Below are 13,439 nucleotides of genomic sequence, written 5' to 3'. Positions count from 1 at the left end.
CTGCCTCTCCTCTCCGCGCCGTACAACGCGGCGAGTTCACGACGAGTTCAGGCCAAACGGAGAGAGACGAACGCCGCGAGAAGGAGAGGATACGTGGAAGCGCTCGAACACGGGAGAGAGAGAGAGAGAGAGAGAGAGAGAGAGAGAGAGAGAGAGAGGCAGAGGCGAGCGAGCGCGTATGGAGGGAGGGCAGCGAACACTGTACCAGGGTGGGAGCCCCACTAGAGAGGAGGCTCGCTATCTAGGCTAGAACCACGAGGAAAAAGAAGAGAGGGAAGACCGAGGCGCAGGTGCGACAGAGAGGGCGAAGCCGAGAGACGGAGAGGGAGAAAAATTGCCGGAGCGCCGAGTGGAAGGCCGCCGACCGAGGGCAACGAACTAGCCTCGTCCCGGGCCCCGCGACCTACATTCCAACCCCGCTGGAAAGTGAAACCGCCTCTTTCTCTATTCCTTCCTACCTGAATCGCGATCTACGCTAGGTTAAGAATGTTTTTACGAGCCTGTTATATGCTAGACGGACCGATCTACGCAACGCGTATACGCACACGCAGATGCACATACACGCACACATGCGTTCACGCAACCCTCTGTGATCGATCGGATCAGAATCGAACGGTGACGAACGAGCGGGAAGATATCACGTACTCTCCCTTTCGTTCGTCGCCATCGTCGTCGACGAGAGCGTCGACGTCGATTCGATGGGACTTGTGGAAATGAACGGAAACGTATACACGAGTCGAGGCTGCTTACCGGCTAAAACACGTCCCAACAGATTCTCGCTATCCTGGGGTGCACCGCGATAACAGACCTGGGCCGACTGTTCCTTGTCGTTGTCCAGTGGCTCGCTAGACGGTGACAGAATATCACCGGACGGCTGTTGTTCCTCGGCAGCACTGCCACGAGGCTTGAACTCTTGCACGGTCATTTCTCCTCACGACAGTCCGCCGCGATTACTACACTGTCTTCTATTTTCCCGCTCTTTTTTCTCCCGCTCTGTCCGTCTGTCTCTCCCTTTCAATCTCGTCGTTTTACTTACACGCTCGTCAACCACGATCTCGTTCCAATAGTCCTACCAACGATCTCGCGTGTAAACAAGCTCGAGGCTGGCATAACACGACTTTCCATGCGACCGGACCAATCGAATCGCGAAACGTCAAAACGCCAGCTTCGCCATTTTCCTTTTGACAACGCACTCTGTCCTCTGTATTCGTTGAGACTGGTCACGGGACACCGGCGCGACAACTCGCGAGTTTGTTTTGGTCGCTCGGCAATATCGCTTCTCTCCACGTTCGCGAAAACAGTCCTCCTATTTCAACGACACACTTTCTTTCGCGCGCACAACACGACTGCCGCGACGATACGAGCTGTTGCTTTCCTATGGCGACCGCGTGGCCCTCGCGGTAACTGCAAATCGAAGCTTGCACGTTATTAGTTGATGTGTTGTGTGTGGCGTGCGATGCGGTGCGCGAGTGAGTTCGCCGCGGCGTGGTGTGCCGCGGCTTCGCGGCGCCTGCGCGGTGCACCGCCGATAGGCATCCCCGTACCGCGGCGCTCCGGGGCCCCGCGCTTTTCTTCCTTCTCGTCGTTGCGTTTTATACGCCTATTCTTTTATGCATCGTCGTTCAATTACACCGCGACGATATTTTATACGCCGATACTTCATCGCGTTTACGCGTCGTAAGGAAGAGATTCGTTGTAATTTGCAACGGCATCTCGCGATTAAATTTTTAATTAAAAATTAGTCGCGCGAATCATTCTTCGACGCTTTGGCGTTTCGTAACTTTCACCGTCGTCTCTTCGCAGAATTTTGACAGCTGTCATTTTATGCCGACGCACGCGAATGTACCGAAACGCTTCTCATGTATTGCACGAGTTTTGAAAAGACTTGTTTACGCTTTTCGTTCGCGATTACTACTTCTCGAGGCCGTGCACGCACGCAAACACGCGAGCAACGTTCCCAACGAATAAATCGATTTAAATATTCAATCAAAGTCACGTTCGATACGTTTGAAATTGGAGTAACATGTGCTCGAGGAAGTACGCTCGAGCAACACGTCATTCTATTTAATCCACCGACCGGAGAGTTCTCGTTAAACGACCTGGTCGAGTATGAATTTCATTTCCTATCGGAAGGAGGGGAAAAAAGAAAGAAAGAAAAAAAAAAAAGAAAACGAGAAAAAAGGAATTTTCGATCCGAAACGATAACGAAGCTTATCGGGTCTGAGATTAAGCCACGATGGTATATCCTCGAGGCACAACCGACTCGTTCCTATGGCCAATTGGCACGGTTGACCCGTCATTAGGATCAAGGATTTTTATCGGTAGTACGAAGAGGCTTGGCCTAGCCTTTATTATGCGTGCACGCGTGCACGCGGACGAAGAACGGCGTCGTAAAACCGCACAAGCTATAACCCACGGAGAACAAAAGTAAATTTGTAGTCAAGGACCACCATGAAATCGGTGGTCCTATTTTACGCGTTTCAACCTCGCGCCAAATATACCACAGACTAACTCGAAATTCCACGCTCCAACGTCAAGTATTGCCACAGACTTTCGTCGGATAAAATTCGCTTCGAGTCTTCGCCGTCCATCAAAAATCGCATCCCGAAACTTCATCGCCAATGGTACCCTAACACGGGCCCCCGAGCGTACGCCCCTGACCGGTGTGATACACAATCGGAGAATATAGTGCGTTCCCCTGCCAGGCAGTGTTGACTCACTAACACTCGAAGAGTGAAAGCCGTTTAACCCCTCTGACAGACACGTACACACACGTACGCGCCACGTATGCCCGTGTGCGTGTGCCTTCACACCTCCGCTGAACACGTGGCTTATGTCTACGGAAAGTAGAAGTTAGATCACAGGTGAGCGGGACACGAACCCAACCGAGTCTCCCTAATCCGGCTCCCACCTAAGTCGGGACTAACCTGCCTCAATTGTAGCCCGTTAGCCATTACACCGTTGCTTCTGCTTCCATTATCTAACTCCACCGAGCGTCCCGCTGAATTTTCAGCGCCTTCTAGGGGGCCGATGGAACGCGGACTCGCGCCGCCAGATGTCGCTTCTGCTCGCTCGCTGAGAGAGGTTAGCCCGCGTACGTGTCTCGTCGATGCAATTAATCGATCGAATTTTTCCGGTGCAACTTCGAGTGCTCGAGCGGACAAAAATTCGCGGAGGTTATCGGTAAAACAGTCCGTTATCGACCAGGTCCGCTCGCGTGGTCATCGATACGCGATAAACGTACGAACGTCGAAGTCTCCGATTTCGTGGCACGAATAAAAATATTAGGTTAGATTACCATTGCTCACGGGTTTCCTCTATTTCCTCCGCAATTATTACCCGCTAATTCCCCGCGATTGGTATCCTTTTGTAATTCGTTTCGAACCCGACCTCGCTCCTCTTACTCCTTTGTTTCTCGCACCGAAGTGTGTCATCGTCCGGCACGGTATGCCTCTTTTTACCTCGTTGAAAAGTTTCGTGACGTTGAAGATGATACCATCGGCGATCAGGCTAAATGGAAATTGCTGTTTTTCCTCGAACGAAAATCGCTCACGATGAAGTGGCTCTAACAGCTCACGACGGAAGGTTGAATCTAAATTGATGCAAACTGGGCGCAGTCCAAGCCTAACCTGCCCTAACTACGGGCCTTGAATAAACAGTTAGCGTGGCCAGCGTGACGGACTGCTGCCGTCTAACGGGAATAATTCTAGCGCCACTTGTATTCCTCGGTGAACCTAACCTCAACTCTCGCTTTCGTTTCCTTCGGTTTTCATTTCACCGCGTTCTTCCTGGTCTTTTGGAGCTGAGACCCAGTCTCTGGGCGCCGGTGACGTTGCCCCAGCCGCGGGAGTATATAAATCGACACGCGTCGACCTAACCTAAAAATCGTAACGTTGTAAAGTTCGCGCGGCGAGTTTCACAGCTATCGCCCGACGATCGGCGACAGATTTAGTTTTATTAAAATAGGACAAGAGTCGTCGAGAGGTTAATTGTTTTCACTCGAAGGCTACGTTGAAGCGATCCGTGCAATTTTATTGGACGACTTGTCTCCGCGTCTAGATCATGGTCATCGTGTAAATCCGCTAAACGGTTCGAATTGGATATATTACTATAGACTGTCAGACTCGACGTGACTATTCTAAATATAATCGAAGCCCGACCTACCCTAACTGCGACTCGTGACCATAGAGACACGCCATGATTGAGCTCAAACGTTCAAGGAGATTAATTTCCAACCGCGACTACAGAGGGCTCCGTGTTTGTCGTCGCTTCGTTATACCGTTCCACGAACACCGATCCTCGTAAATCGAAATTCGAAATTCGAAATTCAAAAGTATCCAATTCCACGAAAAATACTCGTGTTCGTTGAATTGAAATTATCCGTTACTAATTTAACTCTGGACACCCTTTCCGATCTTCTCTCCGATAATTTCCTGTTATTTTAGGTTAGGTTTTATCTTAAATATACTTTACTTAAAGGTACTCGATTTGAATAAAATTATTTCGCTAATTATATCGATAGTATCATAGATATCCCGTTGGGGGTGGAAATATTTATGGATTATCTAATTAAAGAAGGACCTTGTGACATATAACACTAGCAATGTCTGAATGAACTACACACAAAGATATCAATACAGGGTGTCCTAGATAACACCGATGAAAATAATAATTATCGAGATAGTAATCGATATAAAGAAACAAAATTGAACAAATTACGTTAACTTGCAATTACATTTCCATCGGAATAAAAATCGGCTTTTCCGAGTTTTCCAGGCGCAGTTGCACGTCGCAATTAACCGTAAAATTTCGACTGGGATAATTTATCGAAGCAACGTAGCCACAACAAATTTCGCGCGACCCCCCTCCCCCCGGGCTTTTTCGAATAAAATTCTACCGCGAGCTGGTCTGGAACGAAGAAAAAGGGAGGATGGAAAAGTCGATAAAGCTAAGGACGTCGATGCTCCTTTTTGGTCTTGGTTTCTCGTTCAAAGCCGGCGAGAGTCGAACCGCTGCTACCCCGGAGCCCCTTTGTGCGGACAACAGGGAAGATTTATCACTGGGATCCCGACGTTCCACGGCTGAGCGTGTAATCGACCCGACCGACTCTACCTGGGACACCTGTTAGCTAATCTCTCTCTCTCCGTTCGCCGGAGTTCGATTGCCGTGCAAGAGCGCGGCTGGTAAAATGGACGAAAGAGGGGAGGAAAAAAGCGCGAGATTCCAGCGAGCAGAGGGTGGAGAGAAAAGTTTTCCCTTCGCGAGAGGAAACCACTCGCGAGGTTAACACGTTGGTCCAATCCAGGCGTTCCGAAAGCTTCGAGCACGCTCTTTGTTCTCCCGCGGAGCGGAAACGGAGGGAACGAACGCGTCGGTGAACTTTGCTGGGAAAAAGTTGCTTCTTTCTTCGACAGAGAAATCATCCCCGACGATGATGATTTCCGACGTCGAATGGTCCACAGGTGTTTTCTCGTGTCACAGTTCGAATTGGATTTTAGGCTAGTCGAGGGATTTGCTGAGGCATGGAAGGGTCGAAGAGGGGGAGAGTTTAGAAATGGCGGGAGAGATAATTGGAAGATATTAATGATGGAATTTCACGCGATAAGATAGCGATGAATCGAACGATAATGAACGTTGAATCAGCCATCCTGAATGCCTCATCAGGTCTCCTTGTGCACGCTGCGTCGTCCCGATCGATTGATGTAATATAATAATTGCATAGATAATGGAAATTTGCCTCGGTTTATCAATTACGATGTGTTCCCTCGCGGACGTTTCATTTTTCTTTCCATTCGGGTGCTAATTATACATTCATCTTGGAGACAGAATTTCCCGGATTCGAGTCGCGACTGCTTTTAAACAGTAATCAGCAATTGACGATTTATTTATTTTATTTATCAAATTATCCAATCTATTTCCAGATAACATCTAAATATTTTCGTGAAAATTGAATAAAATTGAAAAGAATAACCTATTTAAGGTCAGAATTCGAGATGAGAATTAGAAATTTAAAATTATTAAATTGGAATATTAGAAAATTATTGAGAATAGTGGAACAAAATTCATGGACCAAACAGAATCCAAAAATTCTGTCTGCTTCTGAAAAGTAACCAGTAATTGATAATTTATTTATTTTATTTATCAAATTATCGAATCTATTTCCAGATAACATCTAAATATTTTCTTGAAAATGAAATCAAATTAAAAAGGATAACCTATTTAAGGTCAGGATTCGAGATAAAAATTAGGAAATTGTAAATTAGAAATTTAAAATTGTTAAATTAGAAAATTAGAAAATTATCGAGAGTAATGGAATAAAATTTATAGACCAAACAGATCCCATAAGTTCCGTGAAACAGGGATCGAAGGCAGTGGTTGGATCTATGGAGGTGAAGTCAAGGTCGTTTCGAGGTTAGCCGAATCGATTTTCATTTCGGCCAGCATCTCGGAGTGAGTCTTTTTTGCGGACATTGGCAAATTTTCGACACCCATCAGGTGAGAAGGTAGCCTGGGCATTCTCAGTCCTCAGGTAGGAAATTCACAAATGGCGAGCGAAGCAAAGTGGTTACGGGGTTGCGGCCAAACTTTATAGCTGCGGTTTTCGCGCTCTCTTCACGCGCAGCGATCATAAATTCCGAGGGAACGGTGCCCACGTTACGCACCCGTAAATCACCCGCAGAGACTCGAAAAGATTTTCGCCGTTTCACCCGGAACAGATCCGATCTCCGCTGGGAAAGCGGACAAATCGTCTTGTCCGATGCTCGAGCAGACGATCCTCGAGGATCCCCGCCTCTCGCTGCTGGGTCAGAGGTCGCGGTATTGCTTTCGCGGAGACGTTCGTAATAGCCGAAGGAAATGGACGGTATTACATTTCGGCGGATTTTATTATTCTCGTAGACGATTTACTTTATAGTCTCTGGTATAAACTCGTGGCTAGAATCGTTGTTACGAGCGTCGAGTTAGCAGGGGCTATTTAAACTCTCGAATTTCTTACCGTGGCATTCCATGCGAGAGTGAGTCTAATTTATTGTACCTGAATGTTCTTATTTGTTTCCCTTATCAATAGTGAAACTATTATATTATTATATTATATTATTATAAGTGATAGGATGAAAATAAACAGACATAAATATTTTTAATAATTGTGAAAGTGATTTAAAATTCGAAATGAAGATTCTCCGTGGAATTTCAAAGGATCTTGGTGAAACTCCCGGAGGAAAATGAAAGACTGTCAATAATTATAAAAATGAATATATATTATACAAAGCTAATCATTTCGATAAATAATTCTAGCCTTTCTAGTTTGATTAAATTATACAATTAAATATTACAATCGGTAATTCTAATATTTCCTGAAGGTGATTTAAAATTCGAAATGAGGATTCTCCGTGGAATTGCGAAGAATCTTGAGGAAAATAAAGGACTGTCAATAATTATGAAAATGAAATATACGAAGCTGGTCATTTGAATGAATAATCCTAGCATTTTTAATTTAATTCAATTATCCAATTAAATATTATAATCGGTGATTCTAATATTTTCAGTAAACGAACACATCTGAAAGCGATTTTAAATTCGAAATGAGGATTCTCCGTGGAATTGCGAAGAATGTTGAGGAAAATAAAGGACTGTCATTAATTATGAAAATGAAATATACGAAGCTGGTCATTTGAATGAATAATCCTAGCCTTTCTAGTTTAATTAAATTATCCAATTAAATATTATAATCGGTGATTCTAATATTTTCAGTAAACGAACACATCTGAAAGTGATTTAAAATTCGAAATGAGAATTCTCCGTGGAATTGCGAAGAATCTTGAGGAAAATAAAGGACTGTCAATAATTATAAAAATGAAATAGAAACTGGTAATTTAAATGAATAATCCTAGCCTTTCCAGTTTAATTAAATTATCGAATTAAATATTATAATCGGTGATTCTAATATTTTCAGTAAACGAATATATCTGAAAGTGATTTAAAATTGGAAATTATTCCGAAGGATGTTGGTGAAACTCCCAGAGGAAAATGAAAGACTGGGCATAATTTCGAAGGATCCTTGACCGAAAGCCCGTGCGAACCCCCCGTGTTCTTTCCATGAGAAATTGCGCCAATCATCGGCAATCGTGGCAAGAAACGATACTTTCATGGGTGAAACGCGTCCCGAACGAATTCCAATCCGTCCAGCGAACGGCTATGACAGCAGTATATCCCTTTGATTAAGGTATCACCCGAGCATCGCAAATTACACTCGCCGGCCGACCTTATCGGCTACTCGCTGGCCTATGGACACTGATGTACGACCGGTTGTCGCAACCGTTGCCTCGGTTGCATGTGCAACGCGTTACGTGCGCACACGCGACCGGGTAAGAGGGAAGCAGAGTTGCATCGATAAGAAAGTCCGTGATCGAGGTACGGAGAGCACTCATTCGACTTCTTGCTATATTATTCGCATCGAACGTCCGTCAATCTTGCCCGCGGACAGAGAAACACGCGAAAGGTCCTTCTGGACAATTTCACCGACTCGGCAACAACTCCAACGTCCACGCGATAGTCTATAGACTGCGAACTATGAAACGAGCTAGAAAGTAAAACAGAATTTCTTTCGAATATATCAAATTGCGGGCTACTGGCTGTGTATATCGCCCCGTGCCCGGCTGAAAGACCAATAATACAGCTGTCTCGGTTATTCCTTTCTTCCTATATTAACTTTCTACACTCGAGAGGTGATCCTCAGTCGCCATTTAATCAGATTCTAAAGATCGATGTTAACTGATGTATCAAATTTAAAATTATGCAACGATGCGTGGAATATCGAGGTAAAATAATTCTACGTCTTAATTTGTACACGATTTTTTATTTATCGTTTTAAAAATATCGTCGACTTTATGACAGAAAGTCTGCGAATTGCTAGTTTAGGTTCAACCCCTTCCCGTGCCACTTAGCTGAACGAAATCCGGGCCCAAATAGTAGGCGTCAACGCGCGGTAAACAGACCAGGCTGAAGCTCGAAAACAGTCGCAATACGAGCCGAAATGCTAAATTCTAATCGTTTAATCTTTCTTAAATATTATAAATAATTTGTATTTTATAATAGATGACAGTTTCAAAACTATATTTAAAAAAATTTTTCTGTTCACGTGTCTGACACGTGATATTCATGTTCGACCCGACTCACCGTTCACGAGTGTGGCTCGTGGTATTCGTGTTTGACCCAAAATCTTCATCACGAGTCAGACTCGTCATTGTATGGGACGGGGTTAATTAAGAAGAGAATAATAAATGGTCACATCGGTGGAATTTGTATTAACCCTCTACACTGCGAGCAATTTTCAATGTGGCCTACCAGAAGCTCCACATAAAATTGTTTATACAGTATTACAGCCCTCTCTTCTCCTCCCTTTATACCTATGACATGTCTAAATTATGATCTAACCTATAAACAACGTTCCTGCAAACACCAGATTCGTTTTCCCGAACCCTGCAACCTCCATGCACTTCCCTTGCACTTGAAGACCATACACTCCCATTGAAAGCTACGTTTGTCTACCGGAACGATCCATTCCACAAGCTCTAGGTTTCCACACTGGCTATCTCCCTATCATCGCCCCATTCTTCGAAACGAACAATTATCCCTGCACCCAATATCCAGAGCCCTGAAAGCCCAAAGTCGTTTCTCAAGACTCGGTTCCCAGGCTCACCTTGACTACTCGCCGACACGGGAGTCAAAGATGTTCGTATTTCGACACTGGCGCAGTCGCAACTCGATTTTTCCCCATAGTGGGACCGGCGGGAATCGAAAGTGCAACCTGCTCGTCAAAAATTCCCTCGACCGGTGGGTAGCTGTCGCAACGCGAGTGAAGACGAAGTCCCACGCGAGTCTGCGAGTACGTTGCACCGACATATCTGTCCTGGCCGGTTGCATATCTGCCTGGGACCATTGTCTCGGTGCAAGTAGGCCTGCATCAGAATGCAATAAAATTGTCCCTCCCCCTCCACTCGGGCCCGATGGCGGCGGGTACGTGGGCAGCTCGTGCGTGTGCACGTGCGAGAACGCCCGTGTTGCCTAGCTTCCGTGGGCATTCGCGGATTTTTTCCCTCTTTAACCGGCACCAAGCTTCCACCCGACAGTTCCCTCTGACATAGGATGATCGAGGATCCTGCGTGAAGAAAGAGGATCCGAAGATAGTAGCGACGAGCGAATGGGCCTCTTCGATGCTGGTGCTTTGGGTAGGGGGACTTAGGACTCGTGACGAAGATAGTATAACAGGATAGTTCGATCTTTTGTACTTGTGAAATCGAAGACGGCGTTTGAGTTAGACGATATCTTTGATATTAGAGCCTTGGACATGGCTATGGCGAACGAGTGACAATTTAAAATGGGATTCTCTCATCTTTTCTCGATTTTAAAAATATTTGTAGACATCACGATCCTTGGTGGATCGGTGACACCAAATAATTCGCGTTATAGGTAGGATACCTATAGACGTAAGTATCCTCTGTTGTATGATTACACTTAGTTAATTAATTCTTCGCGGCTCTGAAGACTGTCACTCGCTTTTGAACCACAGAAATGTAAACATCTGAATAAAGGTACCGGTTAACACGTTAAACGATATGCAGGTTTGACGCGTCGTTCCGTTCGCGCCACTGTTAGCCGTCATGAGGGCCCTTCCGGGCCGTACGGACCGACGGGGCCTGAACGGATAGTCTAACGCGCTTCCTTAGGGACCAGCGTGGCGTTTAACGCGTTAAAAGACAGTAATAGGTCTTTTAGTGCTTAATTTTAAGTCTATATCCTAAAAATATCCTACATACGAGTGAAGTCACGATTATGAGTGCACGGTTAGGATAAAGATGCGGTAAACCAAGTCCCATTTCATGGCTAGAAAAGCCATAATAAAAGAATATACGTTTTCGTGAACACTATCCCATAACATCGGCCTATCCTTCTAAAATAAAATACGATCCTTAACACTGGACGATTGTCACGTTATATTTGCATATTGCAGTCATGAGAATGTTTTAATTGTTTTAAAATTAAAATAAAATTGTCCAATTAGCTACGACATTAGAAATTATTTTTGAAAGATATTTTACTCTGATCACTGATCGATATTGGGGCCTCGTGAAAGAAATAATTTCCCGTCTCAAGTGACAGGTATAGCAGTCGACGTGTTAATTGAATAATTTCTCTCGCCGAGACGGACCCAAGTACCTCTAAATTCCTCGAGAAACAGGTAAAAATCCAGACAAGCCAGTATCTAAAACTGAATGAACCCTGTTATATGTACACATAACATAGCTATCTAAAAGTACCGATATTAAAGTATTCTTTTTATGTATTCTTTAATACGAGGTCTACCAATTCAATTAAAAAGACTGGTCCCACAATTTTCCTTTCTGTAATTACCAAAAATATATACCTGCTTTCCAAGACCATAACTTAGACTCACTCCAAGAAAGAACTATGTAATAATTAACCCTTTGCACTCCCAGTCGCCATTTAATTAGATTCTAAAAATCGATGTTAATTAATATATCAAATTTAAAATTAATTAACGATGCGTGAATTTCGAAGCAAAATAATTCTACGTCTTAATTTGTACACGATTTCTTATTTATCGTTTTAAAAATATCGTCCACTTTATGGCAGAAAGTCTTCGAATTACTATTTTTCTAACGAAAAAATCGTCGAGTGTAAAGGGTTAATATATTTACATATCCCCGTTGTACAGTTAAAATTACTATTATTTATCTCCCATTAAAAATTAATAGCTCTAATTACGCGACACCTGTGCCCAATCAGTACTAGGTACAAGTTTCCAGAATATTCGTTGCTAATGAGCCAAGAAACTAGGGACTCAGCGGACCCAGCGGCCCACGCCGCGACAAGCTACCCCGTAAAAAGCTCGGGTACTGGAGGAAACGCGTGACTAACGCGAAACGGAAGCGAGGAAAGAATTTAGAAACCGAACCGGCCAGCCCAGTGACCCACTGTTTGCTGTTGCGTCAGGGGGAGTGAATTAAGACGGTGCTAAAAATCCGACCGCGCGTTGGAACCAGTTGCACCGCTATTCATCCCGTTCTTGCACCGGCACGGTTCATTTATCAGGCCCGAATCCAAATTAACCGACGTCTACCGGCCACAATGGCCGACGCCGTATCGCCGGTCCGCATCGGACCACCCGGGGCCAGCCGCTTTTTGTCCGCGAAAACAACGGCAATCGGTATCGCTGGCAGGCTACCGGCTGCCATAAAATTACCCCGTCCAGCATAAATCCGCGGATCGATCGCGCCGATAAACCCGGGCCCGGCTAGTGAAAACGCGTGCCTCTTGCGACAGAACCGCGACGCCCAGGGGTAAAGGAACTTTATCTCGCTGTGTCGACTTATCCGGTAGCGTAACGCCGCTGAGAACCGCGTTTCCGCGTTTCTACCACCTCTTTCGCCGGCTCTTGCAATCGGATCGTGGACGATCGTGAGATCTGCCGGGGCACCGCGACTTTTCGATGGGAAAAGAAATTTAGGATTTCTCGTCTCCCAACCTCGTTTCATTGCAATTTTTACCCTTTTTACCCCTTTTACCCTTTTCTCGTCGCCCAGGCATCGTTTCATTGCAATTTTTACTATTTTTACCATTTTCTCGACTCCCAGCCACCGTTTCATTCCAATTTTTACCCTTTTTACCCTTTTCTCGTCTCCCAAAATATCGTTTCATTACGAATTTTACCCTTTTTACCATTTTCTCCACTCCCAGCCATGGTTTCATTGCAATTTTTACCCTTTTTACCATTTGCTCGACTCCCAACCATTTTCATTGCAATTTTTACGCTTTTCACCCTTTTCTAGTCTACTGGTCATCGTTTCATTGCAATTTTTATTCTGTTCACCCTTTTTTCGACTCCCAGCCATCGTTTCATTGCAATTTTTATCCTGTTTACCATTTTTTCCTTCCCCAGCCATCGTTTCATTGCAATTTTTACCATTTTTACCATTTTCTCGACTCTCAGCCATCGTTTCATTGCAATTTTTATCCTGCTTACCCTTTTCTCGACTCCCAGCCATCGTTTCATTGCAATTTTTACCCTTTTAACCCTTTCCTCGTCTCCCAGCCATCATTTCATTGCGATTCTTAATCTTTTCACCCTTTTTACCATTTTTATCGTTTATTATCCTTCGTTAGAACGTTTCACCATGCTGGTATGCACACGTGTATCATAATATATGAAAAATTTTCTCATTTTCTTCGGGAATTTTCTTCGCTGGATTTGTGCATTTTCGACGATTGCACTGCATAAGGGTGTCGCGTGTATGTTTACCGTTTTATTTCTACCCGTGAGAGGATCATCGAGAGGTCTGTTAGAGAGCCGGAGTTTCCGATGGACACTATTCATTGCAAATACGCTTTTGTTCGTCAGGGGCGTATAAATAGCGCCGAGA

At 44.7% G+C, this 13,439-nt stretch overlaps 1 protein-coding gene across 1 annotated transcript in view; it reads right to left on the bottom strand.

Moving 5' to 3' along the window:
* The window catches only part of LOC108546988 (uncharacterized), an 84,311-nt gene extending 83,386 nt beyond the window's left edge, over positions 1 to 925 (bottom strand). Inside the window, exon 1 of the mRNA XM_017899303.1 lies at positions 751 to 925. Coding sequence (XP_017754792.1) covers positions 751 to 925 — 175 coding nt within the window. The remainder of the gene's footprint in view (positions 1 to 750) is intronic.
* Between the last annotated feature and the right edge of the window lie 12,514 nt (positions 926 to 13,439).

This window comes from Eufriesea mexicana, unplaced genomic scaffold (assembly GCF_001483705.2).
Source record: "Eufriesea mexicana isolate 0111107269 unplaced genomic scaffold, ASM148370v2 scaffold812, whole genome shotgun sequence".
In the NCBI taxonomy this organism is placed as follows: domain Eukaryota; kingdom Metazoa; phylum Arthropoda; class Insecta; order Hymenoptera; family Apidae; genus Eufriesea; species Eufriesea mexicana.
Note: the sequence above shows the minus strand (reverse complement) of the source record. Positions and strands in the feature narration are given on the sequence as shown.